This window comes from Xiphias gladius, chromosome 4 (genome assembly GCF_016859285.1).
Source record: "Xiphias gladius isolate SHS-SW01 ecotype Sanya breed wild chromosome 4, ASM1685928v1, whole genome shotgun sequence".
NCBI lineage: Eukaryota > Metazoa > Chordata > Actinopteri > Istiophoriformes > Xiphiidae > Xiphias > Xiphias gladius.
In genome coordinates, this window is record NC_053403.1 from 19,073,950 (window position 1) to 19,099,397 (window position 25,448).

The 25,448-nt window shown below is 39.2% G+C and overlaps 1 protein-coding gene across 2 annotated transcripts in view; it reads left to right on the top strand.

Moving 5' to 3' along the window:
* nrxn3b (neurexin 3b) overlaps positions 1 to 25,448 on the top strand; it is a 270,387-nt gene that overhangs the window by 231,577 nt on the left and 13,362 nt on the right. Inside the window, exons 20-22 of one of the 2 annotated variants that reach the window (XM_040125526.1) lie at positions 6,240 to 6,329; positions 8,057 to 8,367; positions 25,292 to 25,381. In XM_040125526.1, coding sequence (XP_039981460.1) covers positions 6,240 to 6,329; positions 8,057 to 8,367; positions 25,292 to 25,381 — 491 coding nt within the window. The remainder of the gene's footprint in view (positions 1 to 6,239; positions 6,330 to 8,056; positions 8,368 to 25,291; positions 25,382 to 25,448) is intronic. The other variant, XM_040125524.1, reaches the window with a different exon arrangement.

Below are 25,448 nucleotides of genomic sequence, written 5' to 3' on the forward strand. Positions count from 1 at the left end.
CAGCAAAGGTACACTTGTCGCATACTGAATTATCTACAATGAGTCACTTTAGTAGGTACAACTGTACAGTCTAATGCAATCTAACACAACAGTTCATCCATAACTTTTACCTTTACAAACATAATAATGTTCAGTTTTAATGACACTTTCAGTGAGATATTAATTTACCCATATTTTAATTATTGAGATTGTAATTTGTAGTGGTGTTGAACTGGTCTGGATTATATTGAGAGGTACTTCTAATTTTTGCCACCCTATTTATACAGTAAAATAATGTAGTCCAGTACAACACCACCCCTAACTATGACCTCAGTTATAAACACAGTCAAATTAAAACATATTGCAAAGTTTTAACAAAAACTGGCTTTTATAAGCTTTATTAAAGGTACAGTAGAATATGTGTAGCAGAGCTGTTGTACTGGATTGCATTGGACTGTATAGGTAAACCTGATAAAGTGACTAGGGACTGTGTAGCATATGTTGAGATAACAACAATGAACCTGAAACAAAGCTCTCTTCCCAGAAGAGAAAGAGATATCTCTCCCTTCTGGCCTAGGTGTTCACTTTTGTAGTCAAAGGAAACAGAGGTGAGGTAATTCCGACACTAGCTGCTGAAACACTGAACTTGATTGGATTTATTACATAATTGAATTAATGATGAAAACTGGTTACTTTTGGTTTGTTTGCAACCTATCGGAACGTCTGACTGCTTTTGTTGCCCTGTCGGACTATAGTTGTAGCAATGTTGCCATGTTCCCAGATCTCAGCAATTACATTGAGTTCAGTGTCATCATAGCTGACAGAATGATGGAAAACTACAAAAAGTACTGTAAGGGCAACATTGTAATAAACCATAATAATCCTTTTCCTTGAATTTTCTGTTTTTCTCCTTTATTGACAGTTCAGGATGACGTGAATAAGATCATAGGTAATGCAAGGTTAATTATGCACAATATATCCAGAGTGGTTTTCACTAAACATACTGAAAAACATATGGAAGTATTAAGAAATGAGATAGAGGAGGACTTCTATGCCTCACAGGCCTATTCTTCTATATAAAAATAAACCCACACTGATCCCATACAGCAGCATCTCCATCAAGCTCCTGCAGCTTACACGTGTTCAGTGAGTGTTTGTGTGTGGGTGTTGAGTGTATGTGTGTGTTCACTGCTTTGTCTCTCCCTTTCTCTAATTATTCTCCCTGTCTAACAGTGCCCTCTTAGATCTCCATTCTCTTTTTTGTCCCCAAATTCCTTTTTCATCTGCTTTTCTCATCCTTTTCCAGTCGGTGTTCATCAGGGCTGTGCATCTCTTCTACAATTCTGTGTACTTTTGTGACAACCCACATTACTGCAGGGGCCTGTCTTTGTTTAGTGAGAGGGTTCCAATTTCCTTATATAACACTCTGAATCCCTGTACTCTTTGATTTTGGATTACATGATCTTTTTGCATGAGTTTGAATCTTTGAATCAAAGAATTACTAGACCGAGCTGGCCGGAAGTTCTGCATCATACATTGCCGGAGCTGTCTGAGGTTCAGGCATTGTCTCAGATGAATGACCATTGGCCTAACTACTCTTCTTGGGCCTCAGGGAAAGTGTGTCTGTGTGTGTGTTCCATTCTTGATGGTGGGTACAAGAGGTATGGTCATAACGAGAATGGCCTTGTGTTCATTTTCAGACTCACATATGCACTCAAACATACAAAGTCCTTCATCCATGCAGTGGTGCGCACAATGTTCTGACTCCCACAACCTGAAATAGGTGCACTGAAAAGATCTGCCAATCTTGTCTTGAAATACAGACAAAACTATTCTTTGGGAACAAGATAAATCCCCAAGCGTCCTGGGGGCCAAACATGATTAGCCCTATCTGAGACACAATCTGTCACTCTCAGAATCAGACTAAGCTGAGAGTAGAAGCCGCCAGTCTAATTCATCCTCTCAACACCATACATTTCTGAGCAACCTGATAAATGATGAATTTACACCCTGGCTTTGCTGACATCTGAGATAGAATGGAAGAAGGAAAGAGGGAAAGCAAGAAGGAGAAACAGAGGGACATGGATGAATAGAAAAGAAATGCAGCCATTGAGGGAATACAGAAGCATTTAATGGAGTAGATGACAGGAATTAGTGAAAAAAAAAGGGTAAAAGAGCTGACATATAGACAGATAGATGGGTAGAAAGGAAGAGAAAGGGAATGGAGAGTAGATAAATGATACCAGAATTGTGGCTGTAGCTGAAGAGGCCTGATTCAGGCAAGAAGAGCAAGGAGGGCTGATTGCACTGGAGAGAGACAGGGAGAAAGAGAATAGGAGGGAGCAGATGAAGGAGCAGAGGACAGCTGGATGGATAGTGGGCTGAAGAGAAAGAGAGAATAGAGAGAAACTTGAGTAGAGGGATGAATAGCCAAAGAGAGAGGGGAAAGACAGAGAAGAAAGTCAAATGTAGATTGAAAAGGAGGTGGGTGGTGCTAGATATTCATAACCAGGGGCTGCAACAGCTAGCTATGGAGTTGAGCTGCGGAATGATGATTTTTTTTGGACAGGGCAACAGTATATCAAATGTACTTATCATCCTCAAATGGAGAGAATGCCAGGAGAATGTCGCGGTAGCCATTTTCACAGTTTTGATGAGCTCTCAGCACTGGCCCTGTGATGGAACCCCAGTGAGATTAGTCTGGCAAGCAAACTGAGTAAAACGAAGCGACCAACCAGCAGATGACTTTTGCCGTGCCAGTGTCTGTGTTGACTGAATAGCTGCCACCAAAGGGAAAACATTAAAACATTGTTTTGGCCAGGGGAGAAAAATGGTGAAGGCATGCATTAGGGATAAAAGACACAGAAGCAAACTTTGTATAGACACGAAAAACTGTTTTAAAAAAATACCTGCATCATTCAATAATTTATAGGCCTTTTTAGTGATAACACATTGGCATTAAACTACTTGACTGTATCAATGCATGCTTCAAAGATTCTTTTTATGTTTGTGTAGGACCGCTTTGCTCATGGTAAAAAGCTTTTAGAGGGCTTTTTAGAAGTTTTTGAGGGCCTTTCAAGATCCCATGAAATGGCCACTTGAACTTTTAGAAAAACAGTGCATCTTCTGTAGTGACCTAATGCTGGCTTAACTAAAATGTTCAACCAAAATTCATCTTTCTGGAAGTACTATCAAATTAACCATTTACACTTAAACCCATCCCTTTAACAGCAGCAACTGTGGCAATAGGTGACAATTACGGGATAATGGTAAATACTACCTTGTGGTTTTAAATTCAGCTTTCTTATTTTAAAGCTATTTGAAGGAGACGATATTCATCGATCAAAAGAAAAAAGAACCGTAAATGAGCCAGTAGATGAGTTAGCCTAGAGGGCTAATCTGTCTTTAATCTGTTTTCCCTGGCCAAATGTTAGCAAGACAACCTAAAAACGGTATAAAATCAAAATATACAAGTGATGTGATGATCCACAAGATAGTACAGTACACCTACACCAATATACTGTATAATGCCACAGTATAACATGTAGTGGTTGGCTATAAACCACACTGCTAACATTAGGTGGGGTTTGTTTTATTGCTTTTGAAGTCAACTTTTTATTAGCACAAAGAAAAATGGGTTACGTCTTATTTCAGAAGTTACATAGTTTCGAATTCAGATTGATCCCTCTGTCCTGAATCAACAAATTGTTTCAAAATGAATTAGATTACTTTGAGCAAGTAAAAATTCCATTTCATGGGACCTTTGAGACAACCTTTGTACAAGATGACTCATATGGGTTTGATTTATATTTTCTTTTGGCTAAATATATATATATAACAAAAAAGAAATTATGTGATTAATATTTATAGCCAGACCATTATAAAAACAAAACAGAAATAAATAATTTTTAGACACAAAACACTCAAATCACACTTATTTACATAGAAATATAGGTTGAACAGTGTGTGTGACCCAAAAACTGAAATATGGATTTTAGTTCCAGTAACATGGGCTCTGTGACGGTGACAAAACATCAAACCCATAATGACACTAAAGTGCACTTTTCTCTTTCCTCCAGTAAACTGAAATGTTGATGAAAATTCTGTGAGGAAATATCACTCTGCTTTGGAAAAAAAAAACCTTGAAGTCAGAGTGATTTTATAATAAACAGTAGTGTTATTATTGGCAAGGTCATCCATTCTGAAGTCACCTTTAGAAATTGAATATCAAATTGACAAACTAGAAAGATTTTTCTCATTAGTTGGACAATTAGCTTGTGGTTTATGCATTACAGGGGGACTGTCACCTCATTAATCACCCAGAACAATGTAAGAGCTATACCTGGGACCACGCCATTAGCAATGCGCTGCAAGCTAATACCCCCTTCTCTCAGTTTCATATGTGATTTAACTTCAGCTAAATAACAATATTAGACTGCAATTGGGACATTTAGCAAAAGACAGAAGCTGGAGAGATTGCGGTGACGTTTCATAGATGCTGTTTGTCCTTCCTCCCCTGTTATTCCCAGTTCTCAACCCACTCCCCCAAACTCCTAACTGTTCTTTCTGTACCAAGCTTTCACATACAACTATCATGTCTCCTTCTATCGACCTTGCTTAGAGTAGAGTGTATTGGCTGCCACCTGAGACCTGCTTGAGATCAAAGAAATGGGGAGGGAGTCCTGCTAGTTGCTGATTAACCTGCTGGCACGCTGCAGACACAGCGCTTTAGCTCCTTGAGTTCCCTTGCCATATCCACATTGCTTCTCACCTGGCTGTAAACTGAGCATTTGGTTGGTTTCACCAGGTAGAAACAGGTAGAAAGGGATATTAGAAAGATAGAATTGAGAGAAGCAGAGGAAATTGAGAGACGCTTATGATTTACATAACTACTTTGGAGCATAGGTAGTTTATTGAATGGTTTAATAAAATTGTGTTGCATTCATTCCCTATGTACAATTTTAATCAGCAGGTGAAAACAGTGCAGTTCAAACTTAGGTGTGCTGCAAATCACTGAGCAATGAGATCCCCATGAGTGTGTGTGTGTGTGTGTGTGTGTGTGTGTGTGTGTGTGTGTGTGTGTGTGTGTGTTTGTGTGTGTAAAATCAGTCATTGATAACTCGACACATTTCCACAAGGCGTTTTTTCACAAGTCTTGCCCTTCTAGATGTGTTATAAACGATGCTCTATTGGTACCTTTTTTCCTCCGAATACTTTCCCACCTGGGTATTGAGTGACATCATACTGTCATTCATAATTCTATACAGGCTTCACACTCTTTTGTCAAACCTCAAAGTGTTTGAAGGCAAAGCTGTACATTTCAAGTTGTCAGCATTGACAGACTCGCGGTGGCTTTCAGTGGAAATGCTTCTGTGATTGTCAGACAAAATATCGCATCCTGGCACATACACAACGAGAAATCCTATCATGCCAGAAATAATACACATACAGCAGTCTCTTTAAAAGCTAGTCTATTATTTTTAATTCCCATATACTTGGAACATATTAGCTCTATGGTCTTAGCAGAGGGGAATGTGGCAGCTGTGGCGTAGCACTTTTTTACCCAAAAGGCCTCCCATGATGTCAGTAATGATCTCATTTTTATGCATTGTCCTCTTCAAATCTTTGTCACTATGGGGCACTCCCAATAGGTCCGCAGTACCTCAAATTACCACTTCCTCCTCTAACATCGCCCCCCTTTCCCTGCAAACCTGCTGCACAGCTCCTTTTTCTCCGAATGAGCTACTAAACCGAATCATTCCTTGGCCCTTGGAATGTAAAAGCGGGTGGTGTCCAGTGGGAAGAATTGCTGCACATAAATTATCTCCAATTTGTTTCAAAGAAAGGCATTAAATACATGTCTACCTTTTTAACCATTTGATTACCCTCCTTTTGTCTTTGCAATGAAATATGATGAATGTATTATATGATTTGTTATGTAGATTGTGATGCATTTCCTGTGTTTTTACTTATTGCTGCAGTTTATTTATGCAGTTTTTTGATTCCTTGACTGCTATGGATATGTGCTGTGCTGTTAATCCATAGATATTTTGTTAAATATTGGTGTGGAGTGTGCTTTTTAAATATGAATTTAAAAAATTTAAACTAAAGTAAAGCTTCTTGAAAAAATATCATCATAAAGCTTCTATAAATATTTCTAAACAAAGATAAAATTCATTATAAACCACTGTATAAATGTGTGATGTCTGTAGCTGTTGCCAACTGTTTCAAGCTGTTTGTTAAACTTTCAAACTTTGAAGGCAACAGCGACATTGAGCGCTATCAAATGGCAAATAAGAAAATCCCATTCAAATATACCCGGCCAGTAGAAGATTGGCTTCAGGAGAAAGGTAAATCTTTATCGAACTTCCAGAATGTTTTTCTTTTGATTTTCTGTCATTTCATTGGCTTGTTCCCTTTCAACCTCTGAGAATGAATAACCATCCTTTAAACCATTTTAAAAAACAAGTTAAACAGTAAACCGTTTTTTGTTACTTTTTGTACTTTCCTTTGTTTTATTTTTATTTTCGTTTTATTTGTTTCCCCTTTTTTTCATCATCATCTTTTTAAATTATATTGACTCATGGTGTCCAGTTAAAGGGACTGGGAAGAGATTTTATAAACAGTGCAGCCACAGGATTTTAAGTATCAAGTGCAAAAATTGACTAGGAGAAGGCATAATTATTATTATATTATGCTGCATCAGTAGGCAGATTGTTTTGAGAGGACAATAAGCTCCCTTGGCTCAAATTCTCTGCAGTGTTTGAGAACAAACTAATCAGTGGGCATATCCCCCTGAAAACTTTCCAAACAGGTACTTTTCCCTGCTGTAATTTATCCGATTGTAGTTATACACATCACACTGTAAAATATCCTCACTTGTTTGATGATGAGGAGTTAACTGGAGCCTGTTTGACATCACAATAAGCCTGCTACTGTACACTGCGTCGTGATAGACTTGTGCTTTTCAACCACTGAGATTATCATATCAGCACCTCATTTATGTTAAAAACATAAGCGGGGATTGAAAAGTCTGCTCCCCTTCTTTTTTGGTGTGTATTAATTTTTTTCTTATTCACATAATATCATTATAAACTGCATTTAAAATTCAATGCACATAAACATCTTAACCTGATTATAAAGTCCCTTTAACAACCGCTAAAACATAGACAAGTGTGAAAAATCCCATTGCTGCTCCATGCATGACTTTACACATGCTACTTCATTTGCGCCTCTGTGATATGAACGTCCTGTCCCTGTCATCCCATGCCCAGTCCATTATGTATTATAATTGTGCAGATGCTGCAAATATAACAAACTTGCAGTGCTATGTGTCTGTAAATTACACAATGAGATTTTTAATTATGATTCCTGTAATGTGAAAGTTTGGTGTATTTTCATTTCATAATTAATGCATGAGCAATGCGTTTTGACAGTGATATTTAGGCTTCTCCCAATCAAATTCACCATGACATGTAGTGAGTGTGTATTGCTCATACTTTATCATAATATGCCAAAGACTGTATACATATTTTTTAATAATTTTTACCACGAGTCCACTGTTTTGTCCCGAGAATATTAAGAGTCTCTGTGGAACATGTTCCAGCTCATTTTTCAAATGTTTTTTAACACCTACATATGTTTGCTCCCTCCTGATAATGCTGCTATAGCTGCAAAGTGTCAGTTATTTTTAGTAATCTCTTTCAGTGGTGCCTTTTCCTTTTTATCAACATAAAAAGCCTTCCTACTCTAGATAACAGTGCATGTCGCTGTAGTCTTTTAAAAAGAACAGAAAGATGGGGTTTAGAACTGATAGCTATTTTTTTCAGTGTAAAAGCATGTTTTAACTTCATCCACACTCATTTAATCAAGTACTAAAGGAAAATATAAAGTTATAACATATATGTTTAATCTTTTATTACTGCATCTATTTTGCAGTAAAAGTGTAGTCCCTGATAAAGGTGGTGCATGTCAAAATGTAGTGCTTTTTATGACAGCTTTATCTGTCTGTCACATCACATATTCCTTCATCCTGCCTCATACACATATTAATACGCTTTCCTCCCTCCTGTGCCAGGCCGGCAGCTGACAATCTTCAACACCCAGGCGACTATCTCCATTGGTGGAAATGACCGGAAACGGCCCTACCAGGGCCAGCTTTCTGGCCTCTACTACAATGGCCTCAAAGTCCTCAACATGGCTGCTGAGGGCCATGCCAATATAAAGGTGAACGGCAGCGTGCGGCTGGTGGGCGACGTGCCAGCCAGTCGGGGTGCAGCACGCACCACCACCTCGGCACCGCCAGAGATGTCCACCACCTTTATCGAAACCACCACCACCCTGTCCACCACGACCACCAGGAAACAGCGCTCGCCTCCCACTATTCAGGTACAGTAGCAGTTGATGGGAAACTTGGAGAGACATAGAGGAAATTTGTATGAGAAGGTTTAGGGTTGAAAATGTCTTGTGCGAGAAAGCACGTGTGTATATTTGTGTATGCTTCCAAATGTATGTGTGTAGTGTGTGTTGTGTGTGATCCAGTTCAAAGCCAGAAGTTTACAGTCGAAATGTTTCAACCTCTTTCCTCTGTTTGGTCCAATGCTTGAAAAAAACAATGCAGGGAAGAAGTAGTTGAAGTAGTTGTGTGACATTTTGGAAAATACACTGCACACATCTGTCCGTTCAATATGAAAGTAAAGCCAGCAGGTTGTTAGCTTAGCATAACACAAAGACTAGAAAAAAGGGAAAACAGCTAGCTTAGCTCCATCCAAATGTAAAAAAAACCCACCTACCAGCACCTCTAAGTAAAAAAGAAAAAAAAAAAAAACAGAAACAAAAGTATAAAAACAACATGTTGCTGTTTTACAGGGAATTACGTGCTGAATTGGCAAAGCTAACCGCTTCCTGGCTGCTGGCTACGTATTTAGCATACAGACATGACAGTGGTATCAGTCTTCTCATATAACTCTCTGCAAAAAAGCAAAATGTCAAACTATTACTTTAATATCTTAAAATGATCTTAAATCCATTGTGTATGACCCAGAGTGTAGTATATTCAGTGTATTTCCTTGTAGAAGATTTGGATACCAGATCTTGAAGCCAGCTTTCTGAGTTGTGTGGACAAAGCTACCTGTGGGCTGAATGTTTTGTTTTGTTGATAATCAGGTTTAGAAATCCTCTTGCCCCTCCTCCAATATTTTATGTGTTTTTGTGAGTGAGCATGGGTGGATTGTAGCTGCATTGCTTTTTTCCATGCTAAATCACTCAAGACAGGATACCATATTTCTCATTCTATCGAGGGCTGAAGTGCTGCTGTTCGTTGAGGTGTGCAAAGCCAGCCTTGCCACTGCTCTCTTTCTCTACATTTCTCTCTGTTTGAATGTCTCTCTCTTTCTGTCTCTGTCTGTCTCTATCTGTCACTCACCTGATCTGGCCTAACAGAGGCCTTTCTCCCATATGTCCTGAATCCAAGCCAATGAATGTCATTGCCGTGCCAAGAAAGTAATCACGCCGAGCAGTCCTTTGACACCCAGAGGACAAATTGAACCATTCACTGTTCATATTAAAGAAATAACTCTCCCTCAAGGGTGAGACAGGGTTGGTGGAGAGGTGGGTTGGTGGACAACAGACAGGGACCACTGTTATCAGCCTCTTCCCCTCAAAAACAGATTGCCTGGTGTGCAGTGATGATGGACCTTCATGTCAGTGCTGACACTTGTATGTCTCTCTCAGTGCAGGTGTGGGAAGGCCATAGTGAGAGCTATTAGAAAGGCACTAAATACCTTGAGATTTGGACAGAACTGACACAGAAAGACCTGGTGTCAGGCCTTCATATGTGGGATTTGAAGGTCTGGGGCAAAAGTAAAGCACTTCATATCTACTCTGTCTATGTGGCATCAGTAATCTGCGATGATGATGACTGAGTTGAGACACATCACACCACCATCTCTGGCACAATCAACAAGGTCACATTAGATATGAAAAAACGTGGCATCTCTGGGAAAATGGCATTTAGTGTCATAGGCTATTAATATCAAAGGAAGTCAATAAAGTTCTGTGTGCTATGAAAGACCTTTTATATAAAGCACCCTCCTTTTCAAGGTGAAATGATGAAGTGATACCTCTTTTGTCAATACACAGGATGTGGCTGTTAGATGCAAGATGATGCACTTTCGTAACTAAGCAATAAAAATTTAGTTTTTTGCCCTCACTAACTTTTCGCTTTTGTGTTCCTTATTGGAGTGTGCCTTGTTCATCCCTCTTCCACAAGCTCCCATGAAGCTTCCAGAATTTCATTTGCCAAGGCCTTTAATTTTACAGTTCCCTGGTTGGCTGTCAAACACCATGGTGTGAGAGGTAAGGAGAGGACCTGTACCAGTTTGGCAGCTTTCTCCACCCCTCAGGATTGGGAAGTAGAGGGATTTGAGCTATAGCCATCTGACACAGTGCTGGATTCGAGCATTTGTGCAAATGTTTAAGGAGTAGGATATGTGTGCAGAATAAAATGTGTGTGTTTTGGTATCTTCTCAAACATCTATTTTTGGTCCACTTCATCAACACTAGCATTTCTATTTCGAAGGTGAGAAGTGACAAATCCCTCGACATCTCAGGATCAACAGAATGAGTCCAGGTGTGGGAAGTTGAGAGAACCAATCTTACGCTAAATTAATGATAGCTCCGCAGGGACGTACCGACACACCAGACACGTGTTCGTTCTCTTTTACTCTCCATCTCGCTCTTCGTCACTGTTTTACTTCGCCACTCTGTGGGTCAGGCGGTCAATTGGGGGACTAAAGCATAGCTCACACAAGAAAAAGGTTATTATATTTTCAAGATTTCACTTCAGCTCAACTCAAAGGCTAAGTAAATTAAGTTTACACATACAGTAGTATTTTGTGGTGATTATTTTAATTTTTCTTTTGAAAATATGTTGGGAATTTATTAGTGTTTTAAATTTTAAGTGTAAATAAAACTAGCGAAATCTGATTTTAAAAATTTATAACACAAAGATCAACGTGAAAACATACAATAAGTTTAATCTAACTTTATGATTTGGAGTTCAAATAGTCATAGAATTTAGACTTTTTTGGGGGGGGGTTAGTTTGAAGAATTCTGGACTCAGAACTCTACATATAGTATATTTGATCTGTGCTGATCACTAGATCAGATCAGAAAACAGATCAAAAACATAACTGCTAGAGCTAATCAAAGCCATTCTAGAAAATGCTTGTGATTCCACCAGACGCACCACAGTGCATTTCAGAAGCATCCCAGTAAACGGCTCTCCACCCTGCTCCACTAAGAATACATGCTTTGTCTATTTTTGACAAGCTGCACAAAGCAGATTGAGCCGGAAAGGAAGTCAAACACAGGAACGACATAGAGCATCCGGTCAATTTTCAAAATAACACACCCTGTGCAGACTCCTGATCATATATCACATCACTACATCGTCATAGCCGATGGCACCAGGCCAGAAGTCAACCAGTCAGAGGATTTTCACCATGGACCCATCGTAGAAGCACAAAAATCAGTTTGGGCAGAGAAAATGCTCCGCTGCTGAAGTGGAAGGTATGAAAGAATATAAACAAAACTTTGTCGCTGACGCGATGCCCCGTGGAATCCAGGGGTTACACTCATTCTAAAGGCCCTGAAAACCTATTTTCTCAGTTGCCTTTTTACAGTGACCAATGTCCTTCATGAACCCAATATTTTCAGAACAGTTTTTGTTATTTCACAGCACAGAATTTTGTATTTATGTTTTTCTCAGCACTCTTCTCAATGGCGGGGCTCTATACAAAAATCGTGTTGTCACATACTTATTTGGTTACTGTCAATCACATGTACAGTAATCAAACCACACCCACACAGTCTTGATAAAGTAGATTAGCTAAGGAAAAAAATTCAAATTCATAGTAATTGATCCAGATCTGCCCCAAAATGTAATGGGTTCTTTCCTGGCCCATGCCCCATCCCTCTACCAAGCTTGGTGCAAATTGTTTGAGTACTTATGCGTAATCCTGCTGACAAATAAATAAACAAATCAACAATCAAACAGACATGGGTGATTACTTAACCTCCTTGGCGGATGTATAAATGATAACTAAAGGTTTTTTTTAAAACTTTGATTGTTTCTTACTTGGTCACAAATATTTAATGTTATACAGAAATACTTTGTTTGAAGCCAGGTTTTCAGGGGCTTTAAAATATTTATCTTAAAAATTCATTCATAGGGTCAATATGTAATTTGTATATTTATATGTAAGTATTTTAGTTCAAACTAAAAATTAACTAACATTATCAATAGAATTGAAGAAATAACAGTTCTGACTTTGTGTCAAAGATGTCAATGCATTGTGTTGCAGAAATATGTACTGAAATTAGCTAACCAGCTAGCCCCGGACTGTCCCATCTCGTAATACTACTTTGCAATAGTGAGTCACATAGCGTCCAGTCTGCCCTCAGTTCAGCATGGGAGGATGAGGAAGTAGCGCCGCCCAGAGGGCGTATTCTATCCTCTTGTCTTGTGATTGCAATGATGGCTGAAGCTCTTGGCAAGCAACCAATATCAAAACCATCACCAGCAAGGAAACAGGTTCGGCAGCAGAGAAAACTTACGTTGTAACTTTAAAGGGGAAATCCACCAATTTTTCACATCTGTCTATTTACGAGTCTTTTGGAGTACTACTACAAATGTGAGTAAATATTATATAAAGCCTTTTGTTGCTCCAGAATGAGTTGAATAAATTGCCTAAAGTGATGTAACTTTAGTCAGCATCAGTTGGGTCTGAAGACCGCAAGTTTGAAAATGACGAAATGTTAGTTGTGGAGTTAGAAAGAAGTGAGCTTACCAGACGTCAGACCGCTACTAACAGGGGTTAGCACGCACTCATTCGCATGCGCGTTACATCAGCACTGGGCACCTCACCATGACATCTTCCTCGGGATATCATGCCCAAGTTACTCTAGGACGCTGCTGATGAGTGATTACAACACAGACTTCATTTAGAGACGGGGAAAATTCACAATAAACTAAAAAGAGTCCAGTTTGTTAAGTGGCTACCTGAGCCCTTCAGCTCTGTAGAATTCTGGTTGAACGAAAGAATAGATTTTACGCTTGCTGTTTAGATGTGGATAGTCATTTTGGGAATGCTCATTTATGCAAGGCTTTCGTGGGAAATCAGCGTCTCTCATTCTCAATTAACTCGTGCTGCTGGCCTGAGATGTTTTGGAACAATTAGGACAGGGGACTGCAATCTAGAGTACCATGGGAGAAAACAGCTGAGGGGGAGGCAGTGGAAGTGATTTGCATGACTGCTGTGTTAAAGAAATTGCTCGTGTCCATCATCTTCAACTGGCATGGTGCTCAGGATATGGGAAAAGGGGGTCTAAATTGTTTGTAGTTTAATTGGGCTTTTTTTCTGTTTAGAAGTGGTGAAATAATGCCATACACTTTCCATGATGACAGTTATATTACATTTGAATCAACATTCATTTTTGGCACAGTGTGATTTCTGTATTTTCAGATTGTTTTCAGGGTGATTCTGATAGATAGTACTGGGTGGAGAGTTACAGGAAAGTTTAGAGAGACAGGGCAGCATAAAGCAAAGAATCCACTGACACTGTTGCTAGATAAGATTTTGCACACTAACCTACCTTGATGCCCACTCTCTCTCCTCTTTTTCTCACTGTTTTCCTTGACTCGTACATCAGGGATGTTGCTTAATGCCTGGGGATATATCATAATCACTAATTTATTCTCTCTTCAAGAGGTAGCGAGGAAGGCTCTGTGCAGCATGTTGTGTGTCTCCATGTGGCAGTCTGCTAGATAATGCTTGATGAGTGTGCTCAACTTTGTGTTCATCTGCTCATGTGAGCACACAGGTGTGTGTGTGTGTGTGTGTGCGTGTGTGTGTGTGTGTGTGTGTGTGTGTGTGTGTGTGTGTGTGTGTTTGTGAACATGAGTGTGTGTAGGCAGATGTGCTACACTTCTCCACCTGCTGTCAGTCATCTTTTCTTTTCAGTTAGTTAGTCACTGTGATCACCTTCCCCTCACAACCAGCACCCAGATCTGCAAGTAATTGTGTATTCTTTGGGATGTTTCTTTATTCATTCCTTCCCTACCTGTCTTTTATTCTTTCGTCAACAATATCCCTCTTACTACTTGTTTATCTGGCTGCTTTGCTAGGTACCCTAGCTCCCAGTGAATTGTGGGAGATGAATGCTCACGGTGCGCTAGTTGCTCAGTAGGTCTAATTAGCAGACAGCAGACTGATGGGGACCCTGCTGGTGTGTGTGGTTCATTAGAAGGGTAGACACACATACATCCACGCACACAGTTTGTACCAGGATCTCTTCATCTTTCTCTCACACATGTGCATACATGCACAACTAATTTAAGCTACTATAACTTGAATATATTTGTACACACACATAAACACTCAAAAATCAGTCAGCCCTGTTGCTGCCACATCCACTCACAATGTCAGAACAGAACAGAAGCATAGTATTAGGATTTTCTTTGTGTGCTGCCAAATAGTTCCCCCCTGCCATCAACATGACAAACTCATTTCAGCACTGTCATGGATTGTCTGGCTTCTCTGTCCCTACAGTGTGTATGCAACAGTGTTATTCCCTTTATGAATTTTTCATGTCACTTGGTGTGTATATAGAGCTATTTCCATTATACCTCTCTGTTTGAACGTGTTTGTAGTTGTTTGTAATTTCATGTCTGTAGATCATGTGCTCCTTTGTGTTTGTGTCTATGCTCAGGGGCAGTTTGTCTCTCAGTGTGTGGGAACCAGCAGCTAGCTCCACGGGTTTTGAACAACAGGAGTTTTTGTAATGGATGTCCCCCATGCCTGACAACACAGCTTATATAGATCCCTCCAGGAATGCTTGTGTATTTGTATGTGTAAACCTGCTGTCTCGTCAGCCGCCACTGTCACAACGGAGCATTCACACACACAGGGGGAAGCAAACAGCACACATCGGTTACAAACACACACACACAGACACACACACACACACACACACTGCACACTGCACACTGCACACTGCACACTGAGCTGACCAGCAGTGCATCAGAACATGCTCTGGGTGGTTTATAGGCTCACCTCATGCTATGCTGCCTCCAGAGATGGATGACTGGTTATAACATGATACACATGTTCAGCTAAAATTACAACTGAAGCAACTAAGTGACAATACCACTCACAAAACACTGAAGGTGCTTATAAAAGCCAGTTCCAACAATGCCAACCATTAAATGCAATTAACCTTAACATATCACTTCAGTCAAGAGAATTTAAATGCCTTCTAATAATACAGCATATTTGTCTTTGACTTTAACAGAGCAATTGTGGATTAAAAGCATCCCAAATGTTATTCAAGGCCTTACATATCAAATCGAGATTCTTATTCTTTCGATACAGATGTCATCAATCCCTGAGCACATGCCAGTAGACTTACATGGATTATCAAAGTGGAACAGTCAGTATTAGATCCTTTGCCAAGCCATTCTAAAAAGTTTTGAGCTTGCTGTGAGATCCCACAGTCCTCATCGTGTTTAATTAACTTTTTTCCAGCATAACGGTTCTGGAAACAAAACTATTATAAAAGTTAAACTTCTATTGCCAGCATTTTTTTAATATAACAGTTAAAGTTACTTTACAGTATATAAGACCTTGGAAGTTGCTGCTTTTCCATTTCAACGAATGCACTAGTTATTTGCTTCTACATCACTTGCTCATGGCAAACAATATTATGCTAGTTGTTTCTTCTTGTTTTTGGTTAGTTACATGAATATTCCAACATTTTGGGAATTGTTATTATTAACGTTGCATGAGAAGATCAATATTAATTTCATCTCTGTGTCTGACACAGAAATATCTTGGTGATGTTATTAGCTTAGCTTAACACAAAGTCTAAAAGCAGGGGGAAACAGCTGGCCTAGCTCTGTCTGAGGAGTATTCCCACAACATTGTGATTTAATAAAACTAACAAAATTTGCATAATTTTGCATTATTCTGTTTATAGCATTGCTGATGCACTGTCCTCATTAAATAGCTAGCTTAAACATTTCTAACTCTGAATAAAACCTAGTTGACTCTTGCATGTGGTGGTCACAGAGCGAGTGACTTATTCCATGATGGGGACAATGAATCTCTGCACACTGCTGTACTTTGAATATATTTGCTGCCAGCCTATATATGCATTGTGTGTGAATTTATGTCTGTGCAGGATTAAAGAGAGAGCGACTACATGCAAGTTATTCATGGATCTATATACACAGGCACAGCCTTTGATGTTGCACAAGAATACTGTCTTCTCAGCTGAGCTGTTAGCAAGGCCCAGTAATGTTTCTCCTTTGTGTCTACAGAGAGTTGGTAAAAACTACAACGAAACCTGTTGCTCTTAATAGCAATGAGTGAAGAGTATTTTTAAGAATCCGTGTGTCTTTCAGTAGTCATCCACATGTTTACACATGTAAGGATGACTACCCAGGGCTCAGACGTACAGTATAGTTTAAATCATTTCTCTGTAGGTTAGTGATTACGTTTCAACTTTCATCTTCTAAAAAGAGACTAAATTGATTGCCTGATTTGGTTTGTGCTCATTAGGAACTGAACCCAAATGGGACCTCCGGCTAATTTGGGAGACGTAAAGCTGCCAGCATGAGCTGTTATATAATGCCTACATTGATTTGGTATTACAACCTTGAAGTCATAATAGCCTTCGACTGTGAGAAATACAGCAATATTGAAATGGATTGAAAAGGGAGCTCAAAAATTTTAGTCCACACGGAGAAAATGCAGGGTCCAATTTCAGCAATCTGTTTCAGACTTCACACATTCTCAATAGAAAGCCAATAGCTCTCCCAACTGGACATATCATCTTACTTATTGATTGTATTGTTGTAATTAGTGAGGTCAACTGAGGTCTTTTTATAAAGCCCTTTGTCTCAAAAGCATGTTGCAAACAACAGTACAAACACAAGATTTAGCTAATCAGCAACCATTCATACTGTATGAATGTAAGTATGCATTATTACAACAAGATACCATCAGAACAACATTGTTTTAGATGTATTAAATTATTATTATTAATAATTATCCTTAAATTAATTCATTGGTGTTTTGAATTGCAAGGCAAAGAAAAGTGCAGTTTATTGTAAAAAGTCTGGATTAAGTGAGTCCAAAAGAATGATCCAGGATTAAATTGTTCCATAAATCCAACTCAGACCTTATCTGATCAGACTCATTCAAGCCTTGTTATAACATTTATATTCATGACTTTAATACAAAGCCAAAGAGGACACTGCAGATCACATCAATTCACTATGAAGACAGAGATGTTAGAAGAGATTAATGATATTCAACACAGACCAACAAATATTAACACACTGATTAATATTAATAATAATATAATGACACAGGAAAAGATCAGAGCACTATCGTAAAAAAAACATTTATGAGCACTTTTAAAGTCCCAAGGTGAGTACAGAAACTGACACAAGTACAGGTGTGTTGCTCTTTGCTCCTCTGTTAAATGAGATTGTTGCAGAGCTTTCTTGTGATCATATTATTGTGGATTCTAGCCCAGCATGAGTAATGTCAACTTTGTCAACTTAATTTTAAGAAAATTAATTGCCAACAATTATGGTATTTGATTTCATAATCAAAAATGACAAAAAAAGATGTGAATATTGGCTTTTTTTTTGCTTAAGTTGTCTATGATAGGAAATTCAGTATTTTTGAGTTTTGACCATTTGTCAGGCAGAACAAAATATTTAAAAATTGTATATGAACCTGGGCTCTGGGAAATTGTGAAATGAATTTTCACTATTTTGTGGCATTTAATAGACCAAACAATTATCAAATAATCAGGAAATTAATCTGCAGTCTAATCGGAGTGGAAGGAAAATAATTGCTAGTTACAGTCCTACCTAAAAATTAAACTGCATATGTAAGACGCAGCATGAAAATAAACAACTTTAAAGTATTAAAAAGGATCCAAATTAAGTCATGTATTTTTGATTTAGAATTATCCAAGCTCTACATTTTAAGATGCAATAAGTGCATTATATGTCAAATTGTGATACCTTTGAAAATGTATTCTAACTAAAAACAGTAGTAATGAGAGACTGCCAGGGAGGAACTTAGCAGAAAAGTTTGCGTTTCATATTTTAACACTGGTTTAGTCTAATACAAAGCTAAGCCTGAAAATTACTCCGACAGAGCCCCCCCCCCCTTCCACATCCACATGAATTCTTCACTTACTCTTTGAAGGGAATACCCCAAACCCTAACACAAACGTAACTCAGAGCTGTAATCCTTGCTGTAATTTCACCTGAGGATGTCATGGACTTGTATAGATAGAAGAAATTTTCTTCCCATCTCTTGTCAGCTCACCAAACATGTCCCTCTCACCCTGTCTCTATCTGTGACCGCCCCATACACCTCAGTCTTTTAGTTCCTCTGTCTTTGTGTGTGTACATAAATGTATGTGTGTCTGTTTGTCGCAAGGCTTCCCTGATGACCTTGTTCACTGCGGCAGGAGGGTGATTAAGGATCAGGGCCAAAGACCATTTCCTTTTCCATGGGAAGATGAATGACCCTGTTTGAAAATTGCTGCCTATGGCCTCAGGGCAATTAGAGTTTGCTGTGAGCCAGCAACCCTCACTGCTCTGTGTACAAAGGCAGGTCCTTGAGAAAAAGGGAAATACTGGCACATAACCCATTCTGCTGAAACCAACACACAACCATGGTTGAACAAATTAAATGCATTTTCTTTTTTGTCCTTTCCCGTCTTTTTCCCTCATGGTCTCCTCAACCACTTCTCCCGCCCCCTTTCAATTTCTCCATAAACCTGGATAGAAAAAAATGTGCTGACTACAGGAGGCCACTGATAAAGGCCGACCAAGGGTGCTTATTTGAAATATCAATATTTGATCTTGGAAATCATTTAGCATGTGCCTTATGCCCTACAAGTTGATTGTGGTGCTCATTTCGTTGTAATTTATCCACTATATGGAAGGAGAAGTTTACCAGCAGTACTTCTAGCCTTTTTGGACTGCTTGCTTAAGATTAAAGATCTTGGTTAAATGTTTTAGTAGAATCACCTCTGTGTGTTATTTTTAACCCCGAGGGTCTGTTGCCATTTCCATCCCTGACCCCTTATTCCCCCATTTTTGTTGTGTTTTTTTTCTGATAAATCTTATCTGTTACAGAGCGGGAAGCATGAGCAAAAAGAGCTGTGGCAGTCTATTGATAGGGATGTGGCCTAGCACCATTGATTCCCCTTGTAATACAAGCCTCTCCCTTGTCGGCCTGTCGAAGCCCAGATCAGGCATTATAACGCGCACAGCTGTCAATAGAAAGCCAAAGCTTCCGCCATGGAGATTACTATCTTATTTTGGTATTAGGGCCGGTGGAGCGGAGGAATGGAATCTAGTTAGATAGCAAGAAAGAGGAATTTGGAGTGGGAGTCATTCTGACCTTTGATTTCTGTCGCTTTCTGGGTCATTTCTCTACCTAAAAAATAGTCTGCTGTAAGTGTCCTCATCTAACGTGTGAAAAATATGTCCAGGGTAGGAGCACCTTGGGGAAGAAGAAGTTGCTTTGAATTGTGTGTCTTTGATTTGCCGTTGCCTCCACGTCATCACTTTGATCTCTGAACATGCAACCACATTGGATATCCATGGCAACTGACTGCCAGGATAAAGCTCTTGAGGAGAATTTATTTTTTTTGGGGTTTATTCCGATCAGTACTAAAAAAATCAAGTTTAGCCATTGGGTACTGTGGCATTGAAAGTAAAGCAAATTGGGTTTGATAGCAGGGCTATAATGTGGATCTATGATGTTGTGTCTCTTCCCTTATTCTCAAAAAGCCTTTGTTTCTAATTGTTTCCTTCACCTTCTGGGCACAAAAACATGCAAAGGTCATTTGTTATAATACTGTGGTGTATTCAGGAGCAACCTCCCGCACCATCTCTGATGAAATGACTCAGTGTACTGTACTTAAGCATGTGATTCCCCTTTGCCTCTCAAAGACACAGCACTGTTCACGCTCATATTTCATGTCATGTTTGTAACCCGGGGGCCACGCATGCATTTTAGCCTTTACCCTGCTTTTACTGACCCAGGGGAAAACTATAGACAGTGGTCGAGTATATTATGTCTTTCTTTCCCCTGAAGAGCATAAGTTGTTGCTTTGATGTGATCGATCAAATCATTGTCATGCTCAGCAAAATATTCAACTGCAGTCAGATCCAAAGATGCAGCAGCTGCTCCTGTTGTCATCCATGTATTTGAGTTGTACTCCAAGTTGAAACATTCACTGTTTAATTCTAATGATGCTTAGACGAGGGCCATCAGCACACAATTAAATTATTGTCTATTTTAAGAAATAGTTGTCAAAATTTCTCATTAGTTGTTACATTTAAAATAAATGTAGGAAATAATTATATGACATTATTACAAAACTAAGATATATTATTGTTGATTTAAAGCCTATTTATTATTTTTACAGCGATGTGCCTTCTTTTTCTGTGGCAGACGGGTTCATAGTGTACAGTATCTTTAAATTTAACAGTGACGTCTGCAGTGGTTCCTTGTGCAGCTTTCTGTGCAAGGCTGTAAATGGCAAATGGTGAAGGTTTAGCACACAGATGAGTTCCTGAACTCACACTTAATATTAGGCAGAGGTGTGAGGAGAGGGTGTGAATGCACTTTGGCTCCTGCAGGCACAGCACTAGATAGAATGCCTCAGTAGTTAAACACAGTTTTGAAAATAATTAGAAATAATGAACAAACATTAGAATGTACTGCACTGGAAAACTTGTGAAAAGTGTGGCTCAGCTGTATTGAATAGTGGATTTTGTTTGGCTGTGGGAGAAATCTGTCAGACACAGTTTGCATTTATTTGTTTGATGTAGCAGCGTGTGGCAGCCTGCAGTATTACTGCAGTTACAGCTACTAATAGACTAATAAATAGATAGTGTTTCCTGTCTGAGTTGTGGTGGAGGGATACTTACACAAAGAATTTCACACTAAAAACTGTAACTTTGTAAGAAACCCAATTGATTTGTCTCACTCAGATTGCTGAAGCGTCATATGAACTCTCACTCAACTAAGGAATGTGTAATTGACAAGACAGTGCAATGTCTCCCTTATCTTTTACATTGGAATCAAATTTGGAAAGGATCTCTTGAGCCAGTATGGACAAGATGAATAATTGTTGCGACCAAAAACTGTTTGAATCTACATATGGGCATGTGAGTGTTGTTTTAAGACAGACTTGAAAAAATGTGAACATATCCTTTAAAAAATGAAACAAAGCATTTACACAATTTACTTCAGGTCTCTCAATTATTGGCAAAGCTTTCATTCTACACTGCTCCATCAGTCTGCAAATTGTAGTAAAATTACTTTGTATAATAAAATATAAATCTCCTCTGGACAAGCATCTCTTCTTTTTCCTGTGGTGAAAAAGGTTTTAATAAAAGAACTGTTGTTTACCAAGCTTCAAGTTTATTGTTAATCAATCTTGAAGCCTCTATGTTCACTCTGAGGTCAGGCCTGACTGGTGATGTAGCATGTACACCACTCACGTGCTAAGGTAATTGCAGTTTCGCCTGTTAATGGTCTCTGCATTGCTGCTGGCTGATTCACAGTAGTAAGTCCAGAATTCCTGATTAAACACCAGAGAAGTTTTGTCGAGACAGAGACAACCCAGCGTCTTTGCATTTTCTCCATTTTGTTTCTGACAATGCCATCAGCTGTGAAAATGAAAGCTGTGTATTTTGAGACTTTTCTCCTAAGGAGGCTGTCTATCTTTATCAGTCGCCAGTGTGATCCTTTTAGGTGGTGTGCTGAAGTGGTCAGAGGTAAATGCAGCTTTAATGAAGTCTGGCTATTGATTTGTCTGTGGTGTTTGTTTTTGGATTTGGGAATTTGAGCATCTCTTGAAGGCATGGTAATCAAGATAATCAGGCATGATGAACATAGCCTGTAAGTTTTTATGTACTGAAATCATCTTGTATGATAAGCATTCTTCACACACAGGAAGTAACGGGCATACACACGCATAATAAAGCTTCCCACACACACAACAAACCGGCATGTAAATCCCACCACCAAACTCTCTTAAAATGATGATGAGAATGTTTGTTGAGAATAATTACACCAAAAAAGAAATCATTTTGCTGCCAAAATATATCCCACTCTACGTTATGGAGATTTAGACAGAGAATTGGATTTCCCCAGCTGTGAAATCAGTTTTTGTAGTCCCGCTGGCCAACCGCATCATTATGCTATACCCCTCTGTAGGTTCCCATCACTGCACAAATGCAGCTTATGCCTTTTTTCGCTCCATGAGCTCCCTTTGCAGTTACAACCTCTAGCCTCATACCATATGTTATTATCTACGTCTCTGGTCGACTGAAAGAAGACTGTGAACTCTGTGTGTCACTTCATTGGTTCTGCATTAGCCCAAATGCGGAAGAATGGCACCCTAAGCCCCTCATGAGAAGCACTTTAATTTGAACCACTGTGACAGGCAGAGACACTATACACCATATGTTTATGAAAATGAATCAGGTGCACATCTAGTGAATCTACAGATGTCAAAAAAATCACACTTCAAAAGCCCTCTTCAATATCTCTGAGTGGAATCAAAGTTTCTTAAATGAGAGGGTCTCATACTCTGAGTCTGTAGATGATTTTCAATTGAATGTAAAGGGAATACATTGACTGGAGTATGTCCTTCTACCATTTAAATGCAACATTTACAGTGCATGAGCTTAAAAGTGGATAGGCTCAAAAATGAAGTGTTTAATGATTTTCTCATTGCCAACAAGTCAAGAGAGCACAGAGATTTTAAACATTTGTGATGAGGCTTACCGCGGGGCTATAGCAATGCTAATTGACTGTCATTACACTGGTTAGCCTGACACACCTTCTTTGACCCAGTTACAACAATGTCACTCTTCCACAGAGCTCTCACTAAAGCTTTTTTCAGATAAAAAATTTTGGAGCATGTGTAAGTTGTCATCAGGTACAAGGAACTTAGCAAGTTAGCAAGTCAGCATACAGGTCTACATAATTAAAAGCAATCAATAACTCCTAAGCTATGGAGGCACCCCTACATTATACACTTTTATATAATTAATGTGAAATTAGGCACATCCATTTTAAAATTAACTAGAGAATTACATCTGGAAAATGATGGGTTTTGATAAAGAGTTGTGTGAGCTCATTTGATGTGGCTGTGGGGGTATTTCAAACACAAAAGGTTGGGAACCACTGCCATAGTAAATGATCTGAACATTTATTAGATAGAATATAAAATTTCTCATGCCTATTTTTAGCCTACAATGTGACAGTGTCCAGGAATATATAAAGCAAAATGTAAGGTTGTGACTGTCATAAAATTGCCTTCTGTTTATATGTAATGAATTGCTGCATTGATACTGTAAGCATCTGAAAATTTAGGAAGACTGATGGTATGATGATTATAGTAGTTTTACAAGGGTTTTCTCCTCTTTTGCCCGGCATCTTGTAGGGACTATGTATAAAATAAATGAGAGCTAATTTTTACAGACTGATTTGACATGAGAAGAATCTCCTATAAAACCTAAATATGGCTAATTACAGAATTTCACAGTTTACATTTATTGTCACATTTACAGTTTATTTAACCTATTTTATTTGCTTTATGCACAAGAAATTAAAGAAATTACAAATTTATTACAGTGTTAAGATGGTAGAACAAGATGCCTTTTAATATCTCTTGTTTCATACTTAATGTAACCTTGTGTTGCTGCAGCCAATGCCTTTATATGCACTTAATTTACCAGGTTTTTTAGAGAAACCACTCTACACAGGTACTGTAATCAGAGTTACTGTAATCTGTATTATAATGAACATATAGATAAGGCTATTTGAAGCTGCTGTAACCCAGGCAGTGTAAATATTTGCTCTGTGCTGAGATGCTGTTAGCATCAGCTGCAGAGAAATGCAGCATGAATGGACAAGAGAAAGGCACTGTTTTCAGTTGATCCTGGGTTATGGTATCATGGTCTCAGGCTGGAATTGCTTGAACAGACTTTGAAGTGCCTTGGCTTTTTCATCTCTTTCTTTCTGGCCCTGCCTCCCACATCTGCCGCTATCATAATAACAAGCAATAAACCCTATTTCAGCAATAACCAAGATTTTTATGCCTGTAATATGGCTTCAATAAATAATGTCATGTTTACCAAGGGGCCATATTTTTCAGCAATTTAGTTTACTGCCTCCCCTCTTGCTTCCTTTTTTGCCTCATCATGCTGGAGTACAGTACATAATGTGGTGCATTATGCACACTAACACCAACACACATTAACACATTATCAAATCTGATACAGAAAATAGCTCAGCCCATCATGCATAATCATAGTACACATTAGAAATATGCTTTGGAAAATCAACTTTCTCTCTGTGAGGTTTGGTAGACATGCATGTTGAACATCAGCATGCGTGTGTGTCTGTGCTCATGGAAAAGGTAGACAGCTTTCTCTGGGCCCTGTTGAAAGCAGCAGTACAAGCATGGGGGCGTGTTTCATTAGTCTGTCAAACTCAATGATATTTAGAGCCCCACAACCTCGGCCAGGACTTGAAAACTCAATCAGCACTCTGATTTCATAACCCTGTTTGGTGACAGGGCTTATTTTATCGCGCCGCTGATTCATTCTAATAAATGCCGGCTGCCCAGCACACCACCGCTGAAATACAACCTCCCCCTCTGTCCTCCATGGGTCGACTCGAAAAAAAGGAGGGGGGGGCAAGGGGATAAATCAGAATTGTGGGAACTGGAGGGTGCAGATAATCCATCGCTGGTCCGGCTGTAGCTAGCAAGTCTGCCACCTCATCCCTCCCTCCCTCCGAACCCTTTAGCACAAATCAGAAGCTGGGACGGTGTTGATCTTTGAGGGCTTGGTGGGGCCATTGATTGTGGATGACGGAGGAGGAGAGGGGCGATAAATAATCAGAGGTAGAGTGCGGAGGGTGAAGGAAAACAATTATCCCTGGAGGTGGAAAGCACATAAAGTGAAGAATGATAAACCTTTTGAAATATGATTGACTCCAAGTGATATGTGGAAGCCAAAGGACAGGCGGAGAGGTCTCTGTTTGCAGAGATATCCCTGGATGGAATGGCTGTGGACAAGTTGAAGACTCACTAAACTCCTCCAGGCCTAACCACATTTTCCTGTGTGTGTGCATGTGTGTGCGTGTGTGTGTTTGTGTGTGTGGATATGTCTCTTTCTCCGCAGACAACAGATGACATTGTTTCGTCGGCGGAGTGCTCCAGTGATGATGAGGACCTAGAAGAGTGTGACTCCGGACATGCAGGTGGGATGGGTGTGTCGAGTTGTGCTTGCTCTGAACCTGGTCTATTTCTCCTTATCTTTCTTTGATTTGCTACCGAGG